The sequence below is a fragment of the Salmo salar genome, chromosome ssa22 (assembly GCF_905237065.1).
Source record: "Salmo salar chromosome ssa22, Ssal_v3.1, whole genome shotgun sequence".
Taxonomy (NCBI): Eukaryota; Metazoa; Chordata; class Actinopteri; order Salmoniformes; family Salmonidae; genus Salmo; species Salmo salar.
This window is the reverse complement of record NC_059463.1, coordinates 2,893,328-2,918,841: the sequence shown is the minus strand read 5'-3', so window position 1 is coordinate 2,918,841 and position 25,514 is coordinate 2,893,328. Positions and strand designations below refer to the sequence as shown.

Genomic DNA, 25,514 nt, shown 5'->3' with positions numbered 1-25,514 from the left:
AGATCAAAAGATGAATGTGACAGGCAAATATTTAGACAGCAAACTGTTGTTTTAGGATATTTTCTAACCCAGAAACAACAGCTATACATTTGCCTCATTAATACTTTGATCTGAAATACCAATTAGCCTACATGACTATACTGTAAAAATGACCTACTTTACGTCACTGTTGCAACACTTATGACACTACCTGTGAAGTGGAGAAGAAAAAACGTACCATTGAACTCGGCTTCGAAAAGCAGCTGATACATTTTAACCTTGACTGCTGCTTTTCTTTGCTGAAGCAGCCTCTTCAGTGTTGGCACCAGGCTCATGGCAAAGAGGGTCTCTTCATCCTCCTTCCTGTGAGCATCAGGTTGGGCTGCATCCCTCTCGATGGCTTGGAGGAGCCTTTGCTGAAATGAGTTGAGTGGATCTGGGGGCTGGTACCTCCGATGACGCCTGGTGTGACATTGTTCCTCTTCGTTTCTCTCTCTGTCTCCACGGCCACATCCTGTTCAACGAGGTCCTCAGTGGTCACTTCTGTGAGGTTCATAATAATCTCCGGTGGTCCTAGATCCAGCGGTGCTTCCTCCATTTCATTGTCTTCCTGGCTGCACCGGTGGTGGTCATACTCGTGGATGACGTAGTAGAGGGTCTGGCTGCAAAATTGCCACTCGTTGCCCTAGGCACAATAAATATATCTAGAAAAGAATGTGGCAGAAGCGCCAAGGCTGCTGGCCTGAAGCTGCTGACCCAGACCTCTTTTTCTCTTTCTCTGCCCTTCTCTCTCTGTGATACCTGTCCCTGAGTCCTCTCCACTTCCGCCTACAGTCTTCTTCTACATAGACATGATAAGCCAAACCATTACCTAGCATACCTATAGTTATTAGATAGCTGTCACCTACTGTACACAGACATACACACGGTTGGTTATCTGACCAAATGATCAGGGGTACAGTAGTATCTACCATTTATTACTATTTATGACATACACACTCACACTCTTTCAAACATGATTATTTGGTAAAGTTATCAGGGGTAGTAACTAGCATAATTTATTTGACTATTTCTTCACACACACACACACACACACACACACACCTCATTGGCTAGGTTAGCAAGCTAGGTTAGCTAGCTAGCCACATCTAGCACATGCTCACTACTAAACTGACCTGGCAATCCTACTATCGTGGACACTTGTCTCCAAGCAGCATTTTTTCGTGTTTATGTCCCTGTAGCTGTCCGCAGTTGTGTCAAAAATACACCGTTTTGAGGATACTGTGAAAACTATTCTCTCCTCCATGTGTCCAACCGCATGCGACCATCTGCAAAAGGTACCTGCATCAGAATAGTTGCATAGCTGCGCAAAATGTTATGTAGCAGTGTTTTCGAAGCGTTACCGTAAAATTTATTTGGCAACCTCCCATGACATAGTCCAGGAATGTGTACCGTGCCTGTATCTAGGGGGAAATTACTATTAGCTTTAGAAGTAACAAAATTTAGAGGGTAAAATCTAAGGGCTAATGATAAGCTACTGTGCAATTAATTATAACCTACCTGGCAGCCCTTGACACTGATTACACCAGAGTTTTAACTCTTCTTCTGCTTCTCTGGATGGACACAGTCAAACTCCACCTGATTAAACATCAATAAAAAGGTTCACAATGGGCAATATAAAACTAACTCAAATAATAAACTACCTTCACCATGATTAAATAAATGAGGTGGAAACCCTTTACATTGAGATGCTCAGATTTTATACATGTAGTTAATACAGTGCATTCGGAAAGTATTCAGACCCCTTCCCTTTTTCTAACATTTTGTTACATTACAGCGTTATTCTTAAATATGTTCCTCAATCTACACACTAGAGGTCGACCGATTATGATTTTTCAACACCGATACCGATTATTGGAGGACCAAAAAAAGCCGATGCCGAGTGTGGCTGTTGTCAATGTGTTCCTGGTTCGAGCTTAGGTAGGGGCGAGGAGAGGGACGGAAGCTATACTGTTACACTGGCAATACTAAAGTGCCTATAAGAACATCCAATAGTCAAAGGTATATGAAATACAAATGGTATAGAGAGAAATAGTCCTATAATTTCTATAATAACTACAACCTAAAACTTCTTACCTGGGAATATTGAAGACTCATGTTAAAAAGGAACCACCAGCTTTCATATGTTCTGAGCAAGGAACTTAAACGTTAGCTTTTTTACATGGCACACATTGCACTTTTACTTTCTTCTCCAACACTTTGTTTTTGCATTATTTAAACCAAATTGAACATGTTTCATTATTTATTTGAGACTAAATTGATTTTATTGATGTATTATATTAAGTTAAACTAAAAGTGTTCATTCAGTATTGTTGTAATTGTCATTATTACAAATATATATCTCGGACGATTTAATCGGTATCGGCTTTTTTTGGTCCTCCAATAATCGGTATCGGCGTTGAAAAATCATAGTCGGTCGACCTCTAGAAAAGAATGGTATAAACTCCCCAAATACAGGTGTGCCAAGCTTGTAACGTCATACCGAAGACTCGAGGCTGTAATCGATGCCAAAGGTGCTTCAACAAGATACTGAGTAAAGGGTCTGAATACTTATGCAAATGTGATATTTCAGTTATATTTTTAATAAATCTAAAAACAATTTTTTCCCTTTGTCATTAAAAACTATTTCATCCATTTCAGAATAAGGCTGTAATGTAACAAAATGTGGAAAAAGACAAGGGGTCTGAATACTTTCCAAACGCGATGTAAAGCATATGATATTTATACTGTAAAAAGCACATAGAACAATAATTCAATTGTAAACAGAAACTGGCCCAATTTGTAAATAGTGAAGTTTGTGTAATTAGATGTAAATATAATTACACAGACAACTTTAAAATGCACGTAACATGGTATCTTTACAACTTAATGTCAAGTGGGTGTCATAAAGAGACAGAAGCTTAACAGTAAGGTAACCAAAAAGTTTAAGATTGCTAGAAGAAAAAGGAAGATATGGTCTCACCGGCAAACCAGCTTCCTGTAGCTCCGACACATTCGTTTGGAAAACACCGATAAGTTCATGCGAGCCATCACTATCATAATCAGAGCAGTGGACCTGGCGAAGAAAGAGGGACAGGAAAGGGAGTTTAAGAGAGAAAAAAGGACGGAGAGGGGTTCCCTTAGGCTCACCGGACGGTCTTTAGCATGCGAAAGCTGGGCGGTTGTGCAAGTAAACTCGCCTATAATATCTGAACTTGTGTCTTTGTCCTTATCGTAACACGTGACCTGCCAGTAACAGACACGTAGGTAAGCCCTGGGGCTACAGAGATCCCATAACAATAGGGCTGTAGGTTATGTCAAATCAAAAAGGCACACACAACTTTGAGGAACTCTCATTTTCCCCCATAAGAGTTTGCTCAAGGGATAAGAATCAATGCTTGAATTTGGCAGGAGCTCATCGGAGCCTCTTATAGAATATTAGCTAAAAAGTATTGTGGAGCTCCTGCACCTAAATAGAAAAACAGTACCAGCACCCAAAATGAGTACCGGAACCTATTTCAGTCCAAATCATGCACTGATAAGACACCTATTTTATGACATTTCCACTGGATCAGGGCATGACATGTTTCACTTTCTCGCTATGGTTATCGAAGAGAGAGAGTTTTCAAATACATTGAGGAACTATTGTAATTCTCAATGGATGTAAAAACAGACTTCATTTGTTTGCTGTTTGAGGTGAAGAAAACATTACCTTGAGAAGCTCCACAGGTAAGTCAATCAGAAACACTATCAGATCCTCAAATGGGCACATTTATATGCCGACATTTGCGTGCAGGCCAGGTAGCCTATAGGCCTACTTCTATGCATCAACATTGACAGCAGCGCTCCAAACAAAAGACAATGAATAAATTGACAGAACTTGTAAATGAAATTAAACAAAAAACTTGTTTCACACAAGTGTAGCATATGTTTTGCACTCTGCAAACAATGTGTCCACTCAGACAATGAGAACAGGAAGAATGATAATAATAATAATAATAATAATAATAATGAATGCATTAAAATAAATGACAATAAACAAAGTAGCAAACATTGTAGATTACAAATTACAGGAATTAAACGGTAAATGTACGACTGGTGATATATGTAATGGGGAATTGATATACACTAACAATGAAATGCAAACAATTCACACTACGAAGTTATTAAACAATGAATGTGCACAAATTGGCGGGAGAGAGTGCATTCTGGAGAGAGAAGTGCATTCTGGGCGCATGGTCAATCTGACGTCTGCATTGGCCATGTAGCATTTACAGTAATATGGCCTAAGCAGAAGTCAGGGCATTCATACTTCTTGTGCTTCGCGGAGCAGTGCAGAGCTGTTGTCAAGGAAGTGAGTTTGTGTTTGTACAGGATGTACCGCCCCCAACTACCGTCAACCAATCATGTCAATGCGGAGCTATACAGAGCCCTCCGCATTGTTACAAAATTTAGGAGGCGCATGGCAATGCGGTGAAGAGCTCGATTTGGCCTCCACAATTGCGTCACACCCTCCATATGGAGCCTCCGTCCACATTTTCGAACCGAACATAAATTGGCTTTTTAGTGAAGACATCAAAACTGAAATAACACACATATGGAATCACACAAGTGTTAAACAAATCAAAACATATTTCCTATTTGAGATTCTTCAAAGTAGCCACCCTTTGCACACTCTTGGCATTCTCTCAACCAGCTTCACCTGGAATGCTTTTCAGTCTTGAAGGAGTTCCCACACACACTGAGCACTTGTTGGCTGCTTTTCCTTCACACTGCGGTCCTACTCATCCAAAATCATCTCAACTGGGTTGAGGTCGGGTGATTGTGGAGGCCACGTCATCTGATGCAGCATTTCCATTAAGCTCCTTCTTGGTCAAATAGCCCTTACACAGCGTGGAGGTGTGTTGGGTCATTGTCATGTTAAAAAAAAAAAAATGATAGCCCCACTAAGCACAAACCAGATTGGATGGCGTATCGCTGCAGAATGCTGTGGTAGTCATGCTGGTTAGGTATGCCTTGAATTCTAAATACATCACAGACAGTGTCACCAGAAAAGCACCCCCACACAATCACACCTCCTCCTCCATGCTTCACGGTGGTAACCACACATGCGGAGATCATCCGTTCACGTACTATGCGTCTTACAAAGACACCGCGGTTGGAACCAAAAACCAGGACAGATTTCCTGGGGTCTAATGTCCATTGCTCGTGTTTCTTGGCTCTCGCAAGCCCTTTCTTCTGATTGGTGTACTTTAGTTGTGGTTTCTTTGCAGCAATTCAACCATGAAGGCCTGAATCACGCACATCACCTCTGAGCAGTTGATGTTGAGATGTCTGTTACTTGAACTCTGAAGCATTTATTTGGGCTGCAATTTCTGAGGCTGATAACATTAATGAAGTTATCCTCTGCAGCAGAGGTAACTCTGGGTCTTCCTTTCCAGTGGGGGTCCTCATGACAGCCAGTTTCATCATAGCGCTTGATGGTTTTTGCGACTGCACTTGAATAAACTTTCAAAGTTCTTGACATTTTCTGATTGACTGACCTTCATGTCTTAAAGTAATGATGGACTGTCATTTCTCTTTACTTATTTGAGCTGTTCTTGCCATAATATGGACTTGGTCTTTTACAAAACAGGGCAATCTTCTGTATACCACCCCAACCTTGTTACAACACAACGATTGGCTCAAACGCATTAAGAAATTCCACAAATCAACAAGGCACACCCATGAATTTAAATGCATTCCAGGTGACTACCCCATGAATTTGGTTGAGAGAATGACAAGAGTATGCAAATGGTTGCTACTTTGAAGAATCTCAAATATAAAATATTTTTGGATTTGTTTAACACTTTTTTGGTTACTACATGATTCTGTGTGTTATTTCATAGTTCTGATGTCTTCACTATTATCCTACAATGTAGAAAATTGCACAAAATAAAGAAAAACCCTTGAAGAAAACCCTAGCTGTGTCCAAACTTTTGACTGGTACTGTATATCAACCAGTCAACTAATTGGGGTCAGTGCTAATTTACATGCTTGTTTTTCCACAGTATGAGTGATTTTATGACAAGTTCATTGAGTTTCCCCAACGTTATTTTGATGCACCTTTCTCTCTACAAGCCTGGTCTCCACAAATCTCTGCACTCGCTGGCAAGAACTGACAAAGTCAGACCAATTACATTTGCGCATACGATACACCTGTATTCTACACCCCCATTTCTTTCGACACACGCAGTCAACGGTAGCCATTGGGTTCTTAAGACAAACAAATATTGTGATAAGTACCTCTGTTCTGTGAACCAGCTGCCACTTGCCATCATCTTCTTGCTTAAAGAACTCTAGGAATGGATCAGATTTCCCAAATAAGTCCTGCAAGAGAGAGAGAGACAAATAGGAGCACTGGCAAATGAATAATGGAAGGGAGAGAATTTAGAAAACTGTTTATTACTCCTTAATAATGTAGAACATTTATTGTACCATCTTATCCAGGCCTTTAGCCTCCAACTCCAGCACTATGGCCCTGTTATCCTTTATCTCCTCAGCAGTAATCTTTAACATACACAATAAAGCACAAATTGGGGAATTCATATGATCATCTCAAGACACTGTTTGCATTAGCCTTATGGTTGTTATCACAACATTTACATAAATGGGACCATTATACATTTACACAGCCACTTAAATACTTAGAGTAATGGTGCCTTTTCCTGCAGGCTTACCCTTCTTCATTTGTAGAGGTCTGGTAAGCATCTTGCGGGACACAATCTGAAAGGCAAATGGTTGTTTGGTGGAGGCACACCACCATTCCTAGAGAAATTCCAAAACGCCATTGGGTTAAGTTCACAGGAGGTTGGTGGCACCTTAATGTGGGAGGACGGGCTCGTGGTATTGGCTGGAGCGGAATGGTATGAAATACATCAAAAACATGGTTTCCATGTGTTTGATGCCATTCCATTTGCTCCGTTCCAGACATTATTATGAGCTGTCCTCCTCTCAGCAGCATCTACTGGTTAAGTTAATACCTGCGAAAATAAAAGTATCAACACAAGGACACAAAGATGTGAGAATAATTGGTCCACACTTTCTTATATCCTAACCTGTCCCAGTGTGCACTCAAACCCCCCCAGGAAGTCATCATTCAGATCAACAGACTTGTTGTCTATGTCATAGACACCCAGCTTCAACTACTGCACTTTCTCAAAGCGGTAGTCCAGGAGCAGCTTCTTGAAGAACTCCGGGTCCCGGCAGTTCTTCACCCTCTCTGTGCGGTCCAACTGTATAGTGAGCCAGAAAGCATCTTCATGAACAAACCATAGGCCATTTCATTATATACATTAACAATTATTAGATGTTTCAATTAGTTAGCGCTTTCTCCCTACCTCGGTCCACTTGTCATTCCCGATGCTCTGCAGCATCACGCTGAGGGGGTCGGACTTGGATCCAACATCTTTGTTGAGGAGATTGTTGCATGAGATGGAAAGCTCTACTTGACACACATTGAGTATCCATCTGAAAAACACAGGAAGAAAAAAAATGGATCAATTATGACTGTATATTAAAGCCACAGTCTGCTCTGCAATTAAAAACAATAACAATGGGGCCCCTGCCACTTGTTTTGGTATAAAGCTGAGGGATAGGGCCAGGGAAAGGAAAATCCTCTCAAATTCATAGATAGTATGTGGACACCTGCTCGTCGTAAGATCTCATTCCAAAATCATGGGCATTAATATGGAGTTGGTCCCCCCTTTGCTGCTATAACAGCCTCCATTCTTCTGGGAAGGCTTTCCACTAGGTGGGAACACTGCTGCAGGGACTTGCTTCCATTCAGCCACAAGAACGTTAGTGAGGTAGGGCACTGATGTTGAGCGATTAGGCCTGGCTCGCAGTCGGCATTCCAATTCACCCCAAAGGTTTCGATGGGGTTGAGGTCAGGGCTCTATGCAGACATTTCTGTATGGACCTCCCAATGTGCACAGATGCATTGTCATGCTGAAACAGGAAAGGGCCTTCCCCTAACTGTTGCCACAAAGTTGGAAGCACAGAATCGTCTAGAATGTCATTGTATGCTGTAGCATTAAGATTTATCTTCACTGGAAATAAGGGGCCTAGCCCGAACCATGAAAAATAGCCCCAGACGATTATTCCTCCTCCACCAAACTTTACAGTTGGCACTATGCAGTCGGGCAGGTATCGTTCTCCTGGCATCCGCCAAACCCAGATTGACCCGTCTGACTGCCAGATGGTGAAGTTGGCCGAACGCCATCTGGGTTTGGCCGGTGTGGGCCGTCATTGTAAATAAGAATTTGTTCTTAACTGACTTGCCTAGTTAAATAAAGGTTAAATACAAAACATAAATGATGGTGTTTTAATGGTCATTTCAATTCATCCCATATCCCAGGCTAAGCTTTAACGTACACAACTCAGTAAAATCGCAATTTTGCGATTAAACGCTTCTCACCCTGATAAGCACAGGGACAGGTAGCCTACTTCCTACTAGTTGACATCTGTCAACTTGTCATTGAACTAGGCACCTTGCATGGAACCAACCAAGTGCGTATTTTACAGTAAAGACTCGACTTGGAGGAGAGAGAGCTTTCTATGAAGGCAACAACCATTTTTCATCAAAAACCCATTTTGAAGAGAGTGACAAGAATTCCATGGGCACATGAACGCCCATAAAAGAACAATCAACGGATTTGCCTCATCAAACTCAAATCAAGCATTGGTGTACTTTAGAAAAATAAGTAGGCAAATGTTACAAATATTACCTTGTCGCACGAAACGGCAATATATCGGGTGTCCTATGAAACAGTTGTACTTGTCATGCAACTCTAAACTGCACTCTGCCGTAACGCGATATAAATGTCGAGTCGAGCTAAGATTTACTAAATTTGCTATCTGACAAAAAAAGGTGTGGCAGATGTCAAGTGAGCATGATAGCTAAACAATTGGATAAGCAGCCAGCATAAAAACGTTCCTATTGGACAAGAGGCAACGTCACTCACGCTGTGCCCCCAGTGCAGGAAGTGACTACACACACACACACACACACCTTGTTCAGGCTGCACTCAAATATTTTTTTTCCACCCCTAGAGATAATACAAATGTAGCCTTTTACAATTAGCCGATACAGCCGATGTTCTGGAATACAATGTTAACGTATAAACTCCGCTCAATAAACTGACATAACCACCGTTGGAAACGAAGCTAACTAAACCAGATACAAATGTATGCGTAACTGCACAATATTTATTTTAGTGTTAGATCACTCATGCTTTGCGAATTTGCAAATGAATTCGGTCCTTATCAAAATCATTAACACAAATAACAGAAACTACACATTTCTGCACTACTACTCGTCTAAATGTTAACAATCTTATCACATTTCAATAAAGGAAACTATTCATACTTAACAATAACTGTTATTTGTATGTTATACCACACACAATGGGCAAACAATTCACTTTCTGTATATAGCAAGGCTGCATTTGCTATGTAGGCCTACTAACATTCCCACACGTTTTTCTCTCAAATTCTGCCGATCCATTTCTCCACACCTACAGTATACATTTGATAGTTATACATACATTTCTGCACATATCCTTGGACAGTTGGTCTATTCAGCTCTAATGATACAGGGCAACAGACAGTGCTGCAAGTTTAGCACATCAATTACTTTACAAATAAGTATAGGAATTAAGTTAATGAAATACAAGCAATACTGTAGTGTTAACCTTTCACTGCATTACTGAGGTGGTGAATGATTTCTCTCAATAATAATTGTCTCCATTTACAACCCAATAGATCAAACCTTCTAGTGTTGTAGGCCTCAACTTCGCTCAATAAACAGACATGAAACATTTTTGGAAACATTGCACAACCTATACTGACCAAAAATATAAAACGCAACAATTCCAAAGTTACAGTTTACAGTTGAAGTCAGAAGATTAAATGTATTTGGCTAAGGTGTATGTAAACTCAGTTGTTCACAATTCCTGACATTTAATCCTAGTAAACATTCCATGTCTTAGGTCAGATGGGATCACCACTTTATTGTAAGAACGTGAAATGTCAGAATAATAGTAGAGAGTGATTTATTCCAGCTTTTATTTCTTTCATCACATTCCCAGTGGGTCAGAAGTTTACATACACTCAATTAGTATTTGGTAGCTTTGCTTTTAAATTGTTTAACTTGGGTCAAACGTGTTGGGTAGCCTTCCACAAGCGTCCCACAATAAGTTGGGTGAATTTTGGCCCATTCCTCCTGACAGAGCTGGTGTAACTGAGTCAGGTTTGTAGGCCTCCTTGCTCGCACACACTTTTTCAGTCCTGCCCACAAATGTTCTATAGGATTGAGGTCAAGGCTTTATGATGGCCACTCCAATACCTTGACTTTGTTGTCCTTAGGCCATTTTGCCACAACTTTGGAAGTATGCTTGGGGTCATTGTCCATTTGGAAGACCCATTTGCGACCAAGCTTTAACTTCCTGACTGATGTCTTGAGATGTTGCTTCAATATATCCACATAATTTTCCTCCCTCAGGATGCCATCTATTTTGTGAAGTGCTCCAGTCACTCCTACAGCAAAGCACCCCCACAACATGATGCTGCCACCCCCGTGCTTCACAGTTGGGATGGTGTTCTTCAGCTTGCAAGCGTCCCTCTTTTTCCTCCAAACATAAAGATGGTAATTAAGTCCAAACAGTTCTATTTTTGTTTCATCAGACCAGAGGACATTTTTCCAAAAAGTACGATCTTCCTCCACATGTGCAGTTGCAAACCGTAGTCTGGCTTTTTAAAGCGGTTTTGGAGCAGTGGCTTCTTCCTTGCTGAGCGGCCTTTCAGGTTATGTCGATATAGGACTCGTTTTACTGTTGATATAGATACTTTTGTACCTGTTTACATCATCATCTTCACAAGATCCTTTGCTGTTGTTCTGGGATTGATTTGCACTTTTCGCACCAAAGCATGTTCATCTCTAAGAGACAGAACGTGTCTCCTTTCTGAGCGGTATGACAGCTGCGTGGTCCCATGGTGTTTATACTTGCGTACTATTGTATGTACAGGTGAACGTGGTACCTTCAGGCGTTTGGAAATTGCTCCCAAGGATGAACCAGACATGTGGAGGTCTACAATTTATTTCTGACGTCTTGGCTGATTTCTTTGGATTTTCCCATGACGTCAAGCAAAGAGGCACTGAGTTTGAAGGTAGGCCTTGAAATACATCCACTTCCAATTGACTCAAATGATGTCAATTAGCCTATCAGAAGCTTCTAAAGCCATGACATCCTTTTCTGGAATTTTCCAAGCTGTTTAAAGGTACAGTCAACTTAAAGTATGTAAACTTCTGACCCAATGGAATTGCGATACAGTGAATGATAAGTGAAATAATCTGTCTGTAAACAATTGTTGGAAAAATGACTTGTCATGCAAAGTAGATGTCCTAACCGACTTGCCAAAACTATAGTTTGTTTACAAGAAATTTGTGGAGTGGTTTAAAAAATGAGTTTTAAATGACTCCAACATAAGTGTATGTAAACTTCCAACTTCAACTCTATATATCAATTGAAATAAATTCACAAGGCACTAATTTTTGGAATTCACATGACTGGGAATACAGATATGCATCCGTTGGTCACAGATACCTTAAAAAATGGGCTTCACAACGGGCCTCAGGATCTCATCACAATATTTTTGTGCATTAAAATTGTCTTAGATAAAATGCTAATTGAGTTTGTTGTCCGGAGCGTATGCCTGCCAATACCATAACCCCACCGCCACCATGGTGCACTCTGTTCACAACGTTGACATCGGAAAACCGCTCCCCCACATGACGCCATGAATGTGGTCTACGGTTGTGAGGCCGGTTGGACATACAGCCAAATTCTCAAAAATGACGTTCAATTCTCTGGCAACAGCTCTGGTGGACATTCCTGCAGTCAGCATGCCAATTGCACACTCCCTCAAAACTTGAGACATCTGTGGCATTGTGTTGTGTGTCAAAACTGCACACTATAAAGTGGCCTTTTCTTGTCCCCAGCACAAGGTGCACCTCTGTAATGATCATGCTGGGATTTTTTATTTCAGTTCATGAAACATGGGACCAAAACTTTGTTACATTTATTTCATAGTAGATTTGATTGAGACTTCTAATAGGGAATGACACAAATTAGGAAAATAATTTACTGAACAAAAATATTTGTAAAAAACAATCCCCATTTGAAATCCAGTGCCAGTTGGAAGTGATGGAACCGTGGCTTATTCTGCAGAAGGCTGTCCTAGTGTCCCATGTCAGACTCAATCAGGATTTAGGATTGTGTGGCCCTCTGTTATATCAACAAAGACCAGCTATATGGCAATATTTGATATACACTTCATGACCAAAAGTATGTGGACACCTGCTCACCGAACTCCAAAATCATTGGCTTTAACAAAAATGTATGCACTCACTACTATAAGTCGCTCTGGATAAGAGTGTCTTCTAAATGACTAAAATGTAAATGTGAAATTCTAACATGGAGTTGGTCCCCCCTTTGTTGCTATATTTATTTATTTTTTAATTTTACCAGGTAAGTTGACTGAGACCACATTCTCATTTACAGCAATGACCTGGGGAATAGTTACAGGGGAGAGGAGGGGGATGAATGAGCAAATTGTAAACTGGGGATGATTAGGTGGCCATGATGGTATGAGGGCCAGATTGGGAATTTAGCCAGGACACCGGGGTTAACACCCCTACTCTTACGATAAGTGCAATGGGATCTTTAATGACCTCAGAGAGTCAGGACACCCGTTTAACATCCCATCCGAAAGACGGCACCCTACACAGGGCAGTGTCCTGGGGCATTGGGATATTTTTTAGACCAGAGGAAAGAGTGCCTCCTACTGGCCCTCCAACACCACTTCCAGCAGCATCTGGCCTCCCATCCAGGGACTGACCAGGACCAACCCTGCTCAGCTTCAGAAGCAAGCCAGCAGTGGGATGCAGGGTGGTATGCTGCTGGCATACAGGTTGGTGTATATCAGCCTACACTGTTCTGAGAAGGCTTTCCACTCTTCGTGTCCATACTTTCCATACTCGGCCTTGTCTCAGGATAGTAAGTTGGTGGTTGAAGTTATCCCTCTAGTGGTGTGGGGGCTGTGCTTGGGCAAAGTGGGTGGGGTTATATCCTGCCTGTTTGGCCCTGTCCGGGGGTATCCGACGGACGGGGCCACAGTGTCTCCCGACCCCTCCTGTCTCAGCCTCCAGTATTTATGCTGCAATAGTTTGTGTCGGGGGGCTAGGGTCAGTCTGTTATATCTGGAGTATTTCTGTCTTATCCGGTGTCCTGTGTGAATTTAAGTATTCTCTCACTCTCTCTCTGAGAGGACCTGAGGCCTAAGACCATGCCTCAGGACTACCTGGCCTGATGACTCCTTGCTGTCCCCAGTCCACCTGGTCGTGCTGCTGCTCCAGTTTCAACTGTTCTGCCTGCGGCTATGGAACCCTGACCTGTTCACCGGACGTGCTACCTTGTCCCAGACCTGCTGTTTTCAACTCTCTAGAGACAGCAGGACCGGTAGAGGTACTCTGAATGATCGGCTATGAACAGCCAGCTGACCTGTTGCAGCCTCTACAACCACTGTGATTATTATTATTATTTGACCATGCTGGTCATCTATGAACATTTGTTTTTCTGTTATAATCTCCACCCGGCACAGCCAGAAGAGGACTGGCCACCCCTCATAGCCTGGTTCCTCTCTAGGTTTCTTCCTCAGTTCCGGCCTTTCTAGGGAGTTTTTCCTAGCCACCGTGCTTCTACACCCACATTGCTTGCTGTTTGGGGTTTTAGGCTGGTTTTCTGTACAGCACTGTGTGACATCAGCTATTGTAAGATGGGCTTTATAAATACATTCGATTGATTGATGTTAAAACATTGCTGCGGGGACTTGCTTCCATTCATCCATCCACAAGAGCATTACTGAGGTCAGGCACTGATGTTGGGCGATTAGGCCTGGCTCGCAGTCAGTGTTCCAATTCCTCCCAAAAGTGTTAAATGGGGTTGAGGTCAGGGATATGTATGTGCAGGTGAGTCAAGTTCTTTGACACCAATCTCGACAAACCATTTCTGTGTGGACCTCGCTTTGTGCATGGGGGAATTGTCATGCTGAAACAGCAAAGGGCCTTCCCCAAACTGTTGCCACAAAGTTGGAAGCACAGAATCTCCAGCCAACACTTAGCATTGCACATGATAATCTTTTGTCCTAATGTTGCTTCCTGAGGCAGTTTGGAACTCGGTAGTGAGTGTTGCAGCTGAGAATATTTACGCACTACGCGCCTCAGCACTCGGTGGTCCCGTTCTGTGAGCTTGTGTGGCCTACCACTTTGCGGCTGAGCCGTTGTTGCTCCTAGACGTTTCCACTTAACAATAACAGCTCTTACAGTTGACCGGTGAAGCTCTAGCAGGGAAGAAATTTGACAAACTGACTTGTTGGAAAGGTGGAATCCTATGCCGGTGCCAAGTTGAAATTCATTAAGCTCTTCACTAAGGCCATTCTACAGCCAATAATTGTCTATGGAGATTGCATGGCTGTGTGCTCGATTTTATACACCTGTCAGCAATGGGTGTGGCTGAAATAGCTGAAGCCACTAATTTGAAGGAGTGTGCACATATTTTTGTATATATAGTGTAGCTTACTGCTTTAGGTAACAATCCGGTTGACTGCTTAATTTCAAGAGTGTGAGAACTATATTCCTGCTTTTCCCGTCTTAAGTCGAACCACAATAAAGCAAGTCCAGCAAACCTAGATATAGGCATAATGGCTCAAATACTTAATTTATTCCACACCATGTGTCACCTCGCACAATTCATTAAAATAACTAGTACTTACCTCTGCATGTAAATCCAATAGTGAACCAAGTGGCTCTCATTGCCTTATACCCAACAGCTTGGTACCCAGAAAGTAGGTGTAATGCATAATATTCAAAAAGTTTTTTCCAGAAGCACACTCAGTGACTTTGAAAGGAAGCAAACCAAAATAGGCATGTATGAATACTGAATGACAGGTAAGTCCCAACTTGCTTTGCATCGCAATTCATCAGCTTTTTCCCCATCGGCTCTCTCTAACAGACACAAAGGCATTTTTCAGGCCAATTTAGTTCACACCATGCCCTAGGTTGTCATGTCTGTCCCCAACAACCCACCACTTCACCCCAGTGCTGTATACTAGGCCCTTCTCAATCCGTGGACTCGTTAGAACCCCCAGCATTTCACTCTTCTTTCAAACATGACGAAGTAAACAACTTATTTGATGAGCACCCTATATGATTACTCTGCCTGATTTATAGAGACCGAAAATAAAACAAGGCTGTATACATATGACATTTAAACATATATAATTCATGTTCAGAGAACTTATATGACCTCAGTCAATAACTTTCCATTAAACCGCATTATGAAAACAAGACAAATGTAGGTTTAGCGGTAGGCTAGCTTGTAACACACAAGAAACAAAGACTCTCTTAGCCTTACAGTAGGCATGTTTGCCACTAGCATCTATAGTGGAATTGAAAGTGAGCCTTGTGACAGTACACAATTTATTCCACTCTCAACACAAACAGAGACAATTTATGAACAGAATTATATACAGTGCTCCATCTTGACAATTTTACTGCTGTATTGTAACATGTCTGGGACCATATCAACAGTGGCCTACTGAACAAAATACTTTAAAATAAAAAACACTTGAGTGAGGTTATCATTTGTGTGTGTCTCTACATCCAGTATGAATGCAGTTAAAGGTAGTTTGGGGAGCAAATGCTAACTAGCATTAGCACAATAACTGGAAGTCTATGGTATCTACTGGCATGCTAGCATTTACCATAGACTTCGTCATTGCGGTAACATTAGTTAGCAATTGTGCTAACGCTAGTTAGCAACTAACTTAACTGCACGCTGAGACAAAAATTGTATCCACGGCTTCATCTGACTCTGTGGAACTAGACAGGGCTTAGCGGCCAAGATCCTGAAGTATCCCTGTAAAGGCAAGGGTGTCAAACTAAATTCCTGGAGAGCCATGTGTCTGATGTATTTTTTTTTTTGTACAATTAAGACCTACACAACCAGGTGAGGGGAGTTCTTAACTAATCAATGACCTTAATTGATCAATCAAGTACAAGGGAGGAGTGAAGACAAGCTGAACTTGGCACTCAAGGACTGGAGTTTGACACGTGTTTTAAAGTAACTGTCCAGTGTTTCCAGATTTCTATGAAATTTGACCTATAATTAAATTACAATATGAGCCAAATCGTTCTGTCCAATAAAAAGTACTTGTAGGCCCAGTGCAGTCAAAATGTAGATTTTCCTGTGTTATACATTTCCACACTACGAGGTTGGAATAATACTGTGAAAATGAGAATGGCCTTTTAGCGTAAGAGCTGTTTGAAAAGACCTCTTGAAATGTCATGCTTTTTTGGTGGGATGGAGTTTTAGCCTGCCTGGTGACATTGCCAGGTGGTAAATTAGTTAACAGACCAATAAGGGAGTTCGAAAACTCTCTGCCAATAAGAACTAGTTTTTAGTTTTCCCCTCCACACTCCTAGCAAAATTCTTGCTTGAGAAATTGCGCTTGCTAAGATGTTTTTTTGACCATTTTAATTGAAAACAGTCACAGTAATTGTCACTCAGAAATTATTTGATAGTGAGCTAAAAACAGCTGCATTGGGCCTTGCTAAAATGCAGCTTTTATGGGTTTGGATGGTCCACCACAAGACCATTGTACTTGCATATGGAGCAGCAAGAGCAACTGCCCCTCCCTACCGTCAGGCCATGCTCAAACTCTACACCCCAACCAGAGCACTCCGTTCTGCCACCTCTGGTCTCTTGCGCTCAGCCCAGTCCAAGCTCTTCTCTGTTCTGGCACCCCAATGGTAGAACCAGCTTCCCCCTGAAGCTAGGACAGCAGAGTCCCTTCCCATCTTCCGAAAACATCTGAAACCCTACCTCTTCAAAAGAGTATCTTAAATAATCCCCCCCCCTTCTCAAATATTCATGCAAGTAGCCCGCTGATTGGCCAGCTCAGCCAATGAGCCAACATGAAATGTTCTATGAGGAAATAGCAAGCATTTTTTTAAACAGTCTGAGATACAACTGAGTTGGGGATTTGAAGTTTTTTTTCTCTAATTTATGCTTTGGCCACAAATACAAGTATAAAACGGGTTAACAACATTATTTGGGTATAAGTTAACAGAACGCACTTTTAAAAGTGAGATTTTCATTGGCGAGTTACTTTAAAGGATGGTTTCTAAAACAGATTAAGCTTGGTCCTGTTCTAAAAATGATTCTAAACAGAATTGCCATGATAAGGCATTTTAGTCCAGGAATAGGCTTAATCTGGTTCTGGGAAACTGGGTATATAGGTTTCTTAGTAAGATCCGATTGAATTTCCCATTCAACCCCTGTATATCCTATATGTTCACTTGCGAAACCTAGATATAGCCAAGCCTATATGACCTTTTAAAGTTAACCTAACCATCCCTAACAGCAATACTCATGCCTATCTAAACTTTCTTTCATACCTGGAACATGTTTGGGAAAAACTCAGTGCCTTCCCTTCCAAAACCATTTTAATTGTTCATATGGAAAATCAGCAAGCAGTGAAAAAGCATTGGAGAAAAATAGAATGCCTTGTAGATAGATCTATGTCAGGAATGTCATTTTATTGACAAAAGTGTAAGCTAAACAGTAGGCTATATACACACACACTTGTGAAATAATAAACTGGAACGTCCCCAAAAATGAAACATAAAAATGTATCTTGTCAGGCAACACTACAAAACTAAGACATTCCAAACAGCTCATACTTTCAAAAAGAACATATCGCAGTGGGAGGGTTGGCAGATACAAAATATTCTAAAGAGCTCTGCAGACCATTAAACCAAATGCAAAGTTCAAAATGTTTTTCTCAGAAACAAGCAGTACAATCTCACATCATAGCTAACATTAACATTTGCATTTATTAACAGTGAAAAACAGCATAGAGCAAATAAGCAAACGCTTTAACCATGGCACAATAAGTGTTCTCTGTACTAACACCATGCATGGCAGCATTTGGTGAGTACCCCCTTTAGAATATCGTCACAAAGCACAGGTAAAAGTAAAGACAATGTTAAATCTATGGAAGAAATACAAGAACACAAAATGTGTCAGGGCATTTGAAAATGATACATGCTTCCAAGTCAAAGTGATGTCTCAGCACAGCAATAACAGACTATCCTCCTACTCCAACCATATTATTTTGACTTTAGAAATGAATTTCAGCGCTCTTGCTCGAAACGGGATTGGACTCAAGCTACATCAACATGGCAAGTTGGCTTTTTGCCATTTGAAAATCCACATCCTACTTTTGTAATCATATTATACATCAAATCGATATAGCAGTTTTCCATTTCATTCCTACGCTACAAACTTTGGTAAAGGAACTAAAGATAGTTGGGAGATTAAATGCAAGTTCTTACCTTTGCATTAATGAAACCACATGTTTCACTTAATCATTATTGGTAGAGGGGAAAATTGGGAGTCTTATCCTAGGGTTATCTTCACTTTCCTAGCCCCAATAGGCCTATCATTTAAATCCATGACAGCAGACGTTGCCTCCTTGTGCGACTCAAAGGCAACCATTGCCTCGCCAGTGGGCAGGCCCTTTTCACTGAACTGCAGACAGACTGAACCAGGCAGAACCTGATACCCATAAAAGAAATCTAGAATCTCATCGACTGTTACAGTGAAAGGCATGTTTTGGATCTTTACAATGGTAGGTCCACGAGGGTTACCAGGGCCTCCGGTTGATTGCCCTCTCAGAGGGTCAGAGCCAGGGCCAAAGGCAGACTGAGGACACCCTCCTGATTGCCCATGGCCACCTCCTCGGTTGTTGTTGTTGAGGCCTCTGCTCTTTCTAGGGCCATTGTCAAAAGGTGGCATGCCCCTCAATCCCTCTGGCCCAAAGCCAGGTGGGCCATTGTTGCTGCCTGGTCGGAAGCCCGGGGGTTCCAGAACTGCTCCAGGCAAGTGACCGGCAACCATGGGTGGGGGAATGCTAAGGGCTACATCCCCTAGACTTGCTGCAAGTGGGGGTGGAGGGGGGCCCGCTAGTCCATTACCTGGGACAGTAAATGGTGTAAAAGGACCATTGCCTAAATTGCCTACAGTGTTTCTGAGGAAGTTGAACTCTTCTCCTGTCATACCGGCAAAGGGGTGAGCTTGAACTGGATTCTGTGCATGGCTGTGTGCCTGGCCTTGAGTGTTCCCTTGGGGTTTCTGGCCTCTTTTAACCTGTGGTGGTGGGTTTCTCTCAATTTCCTTCATCTGCTCAAAGGTGACCAAATGTACAAAGGCATCTCTGCCATTTAACTTCTGCCTGTGTAGTCTCTCAGCATTTAGCGCATCCTCCTCTGCCCTGAACTGCATAACAGCCTGACCTAGACTGTTACCACTGCTGTCAACCAGAACTTTAAGACTTTCGTCAAATACTGAAATGCCTTCTAGAAACAGACGGACATCTTTCTTCGACGCATTAAATGGAATATTTGAGATGTGAGCACAGTTTCTAGGGCTCTTGCCTGATTCTGAGTTGTTTTTCTTATCACCACCCTGCATCCTTTGACGAATTGAACCAATCTTTTCAAACATAGCTTTTTTACTGATGGGGTGAACTTGTATGAATCGGCTACCCATATACTGCATGTGACAACCGAGGGCAACTTTGTAGTCCATTTCCTTTTTGAACTCGACAAAGCCCTCGCCTGTAGCTCGGCCAGTGGGTCCATAAGCAATGTAAATGCTGTCTTCCACAATATCCAAGTTTTTGAAAAACTCAAAGATCTGTTTGTTTACTGCTTCATAGGGCAGGCCTTTCAGGTAAACACAGAACTCCTTGTTGTGAGGGGAGCGGGACCTCGCACGGTCTCTGGTTGACGGGGACGCTGAACTCATGTTGCTGCTGACACTCATCCACTGCCTCTCTGTGGCCGGAGAGATGTCCACGTACCTCTGCCCTAACATTCCAGTGCCTCTTTTGAGTGCCTCAAAAGTGTCCTGAGGGGAAAGGAACTTGACCAGCGCCCTGCCGCTACTCCGGCCCATGTTGTCCCTGACCAGTCGGATGGAGTCCACCGCTAACCCACGGAAAAACTCCCTAATATCTGTTTCTGTACCTGAGAAGGGCAGGCCTTGAAGGTGGACATATAACTCGTCTGAATTACCTATTGCTGCCTTCATGTGTGCCTGGAGATTTAACAGAGGGTTCATATGGCCCAGAAACATGTGGTTTGGGGTTCCTAGAGGCAGCCCTGAGGCCAGTCCACCAGGGGGTGGGATGCCTGGGTTAAATGGTGGCATTGAGCCCATGTGGGACAGGTGACTCATGGGAAGGACAGGGGGGCCTTGGGTTAAAGGTGACACAGTGGGAACAGGAGGCATAGAGGACACAGGTGGTGGAAGTGGCATGGGGGGTATGGAAGGCATGGGTGGCAGGGATGGCATGGTTGGCAAAGGGGGGATAGGTGGTGGTACAGAGTTGAGGGAGGACATGGCTGTTGTCATAGTGGATCCCATGGTAAGATTTGGGCTGCTGAAGTTGTTGCTGAAACTGGGGGGCATGTTTCCCATGCTAGTGGTGGCAAACGTGGACACATTTTTGTTGCTTATAGTTTCATGTGCAGATGCAGCTGTGGTGACTGTGGTTGGTGTGGTGTTGCTGAAGCCTTGTAAAGTGGTGGGTAAACTGCCCCTCCCACCTGTGCTGACGGTGGGGCCTGGCCTGCTACCGTTTCCTGCGGCTCCCTCCACATTGCCTGTTTCAAAACGCCTGCGGCTAAGTTCGATCATATTCTGCATCTCTGTCTTGCTGCTCAGCAAAAGTGACACTTTAGAACCTTTGATTGCTCCCCCTGTACGCATCATGCCAAGCCTGGCATCTTCATCTGTGGCGAAAACAATAAAAGCCTCACCATGTTCACCCCCTACAATATGCACCCCACCATCCGGGATAGTCAATCCAGAGAAGAAATGGCGTATGTCCATGGTGCCCGCCACTATCGGGAGACCCTGCAAGCGGATGACCACAGCCATGCTGCTGAGGCGAAACAACACACACCTGCAGGTGAAAAAAGGCAACCACCGTAAGACTAGAGGAAAGAGTAAAGAACAGACAAAACAAAAAGAGCAGGAGACAAACCATGATTTAGAAAACAGCTTAGGTTTGGAGGTATTCGATAAGAGAGCCCAATGCATCAATAGAGGAATTCAAAATACATGTGCAAGTATTAGGCCGTCTGTCTACTCATCACCACTCTTACACAGCCATCCACACATTGCTTCATTTACCACATACATCAGCCTTGGCTCAAGGACATTATGTAGGCCCAAGGTCTGCTACGCAAATATTGGAGAAATTTAGCTCGTAGGCCTAAATCTTGCTCATAATTAGACCCAGAGTACCACACATTTCAATGCTGTAAATTGGATGAACCTGTAGCCCAACTTCCAATTTATCAATCTGATGCATCATGAGGTCTATGTCCAGTAAAGGTCAGGTGGAAGAAGGTGCCTGAATTTAAAGGCTGAGTAAGTAATTTTCTAAGCTTGCAGGATGCATTACTTACCAACAACAGCTGACAAATCCTAATAAAACTACATCACGTTCTGAAGTTGACTTTCCTTTGTCTAACTACACTATCTTGAATGTAGCAAAGAAGTTCTGTGGTTCAGAGTGCAGTATTTAGTTACGTAGTGCAAATGTTGGCTAGCACGTTTTTCACACTGTCTTTAGTCAGCAGGGGGAGCAGGCCTGTACAGGAAATTCCCAGTGTTGCCTAGAGTTCCTCGAAAGGGAGACAATGCTGGCAGAGCGACAGATTTACATGATTCTATGCTAGATTTGTACCGAACAATTAGCAAGACAGCTAAAATGGCGTTGAAAAAGTAAGACCTCAGCTAATAGGGAGAAGTATCTAACAAAATAACTACACTATGGCAGTCACTAATTCGAAATTATTTACATACAATAGGAATTTGGGTACATTTGTGGACGAAAACCCTACTTACTCAACCTTTAAAATATAAAAACGTGTCAATTTGATACTACTGCAATGCAGTGTCCGTAACCCATTGGACGACACTGTGCCATCTCCGTAGCAACTGGTAAACATAAAAATGCATTTATGAATCATTTAAATACCAGTCAAGAATGTTGTTTTATCACGACACCAACCATATTAAAACATTAAAAGAGCAAAAACAATTAGCCTATGCTTAGGCCTGAGTCTCAAGCATTGTTTAGAGCAAGTGTTGGACAAAACAGCCTATCAAAAAGCAAGTAGAGAGAATGTGGTCCACAGAAGGCAGTCAGGTCATGAAGTGGAGACATTTACTTAGGGCTTTGTGGATGTGGTATTTTGCCAAAGAAAGCCACTAACATACCATGCACTCCCTCTATACCACTCATACCTTGGTAGGTCATTCTTAGCTCTCCTCACCTTCAGAGGTTTCCACAATAGAGTGAACATTGAGCCCAAAGGGAATCAATAAGGTCAATGAATATTGCCTAACAAAGCGAATAATTACTGGTAAAAACCACCAAGAGCCCACAGGAGGTTGTGAAAGTTGGACTGGCAGTCAATTGAATGAACCTATGTTCAGGACATATTTACAAGCTTACCTGTAATAATAAGTGGTGCTTCGTTAAAACTGTGGCACAGGATATCCAAGCCAATCCTGACGGCAAGCAATTTAAATCAATTCTAGACTGTAACAAAAGAATAGGAAATGGAAGCAAAAACATGAGCAAACAGCAGGCAAATTTAGGCATCCTTAGTGAACAACATGTACAAAACACTCTTGATTCAGACCCAGCACCATATCAGCTGTTTTGCGTCAGTAGATGGTCAGAGAAATGTAGTAAATTGGCATCAACAATAAGAGCACAAACTCTTTGAAATGGCTGCCTTGCCAAAAGTCACACAGTAATAATAAAAATCATGCATCTCATAATTTCTGATGTTGACATCAAGCATAAAGAGACATTTGATTCATCACAGCAATCCATAATAGCAAAATAAACATGCATGCCATTGAAAAACTTCAGCAGTGAAATACAGAATTTCCCCCATTCTAACGGAATACCTTATTCTTAGGTACATTTCTAAAGTATTCTATATAAAACGTAAATGATAACATCTCTAAATGTAAATGAGGGATGTGCAGTTCACCTAGCAATGTGCAGATTGCCTAGCAATCAAATGTACATTGTTTAAAGCACAGTTTTGCACGTCTAAGTCAAATGACACCTCTAAAAAAGCCCCCAATGAACGACAGGTTTGTAGAACCATGACTCTTTCGAGTTTTATGTTCGCTGGTAGGGAGGAGGGATGTGCATTTTACCTTTTGTGGCTGTTTGAGTACTTGCATGATTTTTTTGTTTACTCAAGTACAACAATTCTAATCAAAAAGCTGTTTTTAGAACACTGGTGGAATTTCTCACTGGAAAATTGTTTGTGCATTTATCTACAGCAGTTGAGGCTTGTGGGAGGAGCTATGAGGACGGTCTCATTGTAATGGCTGGAATAGAACGGTATCAAACGCATCCAACATAAAGACACCACACGTTTGACTCCGTTCCATTAATTCCATTCCAGCTATTAGAATGAGCCCATCCTCCTATAGCTCCTCCCACCAGCCTCTGGCAATATACCGTTTTTGCCAACAGTGAGCAACAACGCCTAATTTATCATAACCATTACTGAAAACTCATCTGAATTGCTAAATTGCCTCATTCAGTCAATAAAAAAAAAGTATAATTTAAGATTTATTTACTAAATAAACCCTTGCTCTACAGAATAATATAATAGATCAAAAGAATGAATGCTTTAAATCAAGTTGACATTGGTAATCTGACATTGAACATCTGTCATCTTTTGTGGAGCAAAGACGTTTAAGGACGGGGAGAAATTACAATAAAGCAAAAACAAACAGGAAAGATTTTCTGTGCAAAATGTCCAAATGACAGTTTGGCTGGTTGTAAGGAAAAAGAAAGATTTCAGTTCAGCTTGGATGCATATTTTATGTGGTTGAAATAGTATCAACTTTTATGAAGACAGCACCTCTACAGATCGTAACTAACTGAGCACTGCATTCTCTCAAGATACAGAAATAAATTATTTCTCTCCACTCCTGTTCCCAAGTCAAAATTTTGCCTACATTTGGTGTATATTTTTTTCTGCAAGAAATGCTTAATTCTGCAGGAGTTAAGGCTATAGCCCTATTCGCACGTGACTAGTACTATTAGAGAACGTTGGTTATGTGTTTATTACCCCAGAATGTCTGCCATTTCAGCAGACGATTAGGACGAGATACGTATTTTTTCTTCCCCAAACTGCCCCCTTTAATTGTTATTTTTTTTATAAATTGATGGAAGCCTGGAGATTTTTTCCCCTAAATGTTTAGATATTTCAACAAGTCCAAGCCACAACAGGTTACACTGATAACTTGGGAACCAAGCTCAAGTTTCTTAAACATCTTTGGTATAGTGTCACCATAAAATTTGAATTGAGGAAGTGTGATCATAATCATTAGGATATTTTAGCAATGCGCAGTAGAAGACTTCCTAAAAGCCCCCCCCCGGCTAACTTGCACTTCATATGCTTTTGGGGGGGGGGGGCCTATGGATGAGAAAGTGAACTTGTTCCAAACGTTTAGCTCAGCTGTATGCCGTTTTGCGATCTATTAACAGCAAGGTTTGCATTAAATAGGCGCAATGTTTTTTTAACGATGCATTTGGCGATGTTCAATTAATTTGCACAAAACGTATAAACAAAAGCATTCACTGTAAAAGTTAAAAGTATTAACTTTTACAGTGAGTGCTTTTGTTTATACGTTTTGGGAGCAGCACTTTGTTCAATTTATTGAATCAGTTATTGTTTTCTTGCTCAAACTGCGAGCAACACCTCTCAAACCACAGGGATGTCGATTCATACTGGGCTAGTATTAGAGGACTTTGGAGTTTGCCAATAAACAGTAGGTTATTCTGGTTAGTCAATGTCCAGATTTCAGTTTGCATTTAACCCATCTAAACAGTAGGCCATTGTTTCCTTGAAATGCCACAGGCCTATTTGAAGTCCAGTCTTGTGACTGTCTAATTTGTATTGCGCCTCACAATAATCACACATAACATGATCCTCTTTTACCACTTCACCAAATCTTTTCCAAACATGACTTTTCTGGCCCTCCCTTCTCCTTATTTTAAACTCTCCATTCACAGCTTTTGTCTCATTGAATTAAACTTTAACAATGTCCTTTTGCCACCGTGGATTGAAGGTAACTTTTTCTGCCAGTTAAGCCCTAAAGCTTATGCACTAATACTAGATAGCCTAAAAACATTAATGTAGGCTAAATAAATTGCACAATAATGATACATTTATAGATTATTTAAGGCATTGTTTCTCTATATTCAACTCGCCTGCG

At 41.8% G+C, this 25,514-nt stretch overlaps 1 protein-coding gene across 1 annotated transcript in view; it reads right to left on the bottom strand.

The window, feature by feature from the left end:
- Positions 1–1,071: 1,071 nt before the first annotated feature.
- Positions 1,072–25,514, bottom strand: part of LOC106582594 (RNA-binding protein 12) — a 28,111-nt gene continuing 3,668 nt past the window's right edge. Inside the window, 12 exon segments of the mRNA XM_014165829.2 lie at positions 1,072–1,307; positions 1,383–1,442; positions 1,540–1,617; positions 3,002–3,094; positions 6,304–6,387; positions 6,496–6,567; positions 6,730–6,783; positions 7,116–7,292; positions 7,398–7,527; positions 18,457–18,464; positions 18,582–21,150; positions 22,714–22,800. Of these exon segments, the coding sequence (XP_014021304.2) occupies positions 1,236–1,307; positions 1,383–1,442; positions 1,540–1,617; positions 3,002–3,094; positions 6,304–6,387; positions 6,496–6,567; positions 6,730–6,783; positions 7,116–7,292; positions 7,398–7,527; positions 18,457–18,464; positions 18,582–21,125 (3,372 nt within the window). The 5' untranslated portion in view covers positions 21,126–21,150; positions 22,714–22,800 and the 3' untranslated portion in view covers positions 1,072–1,235.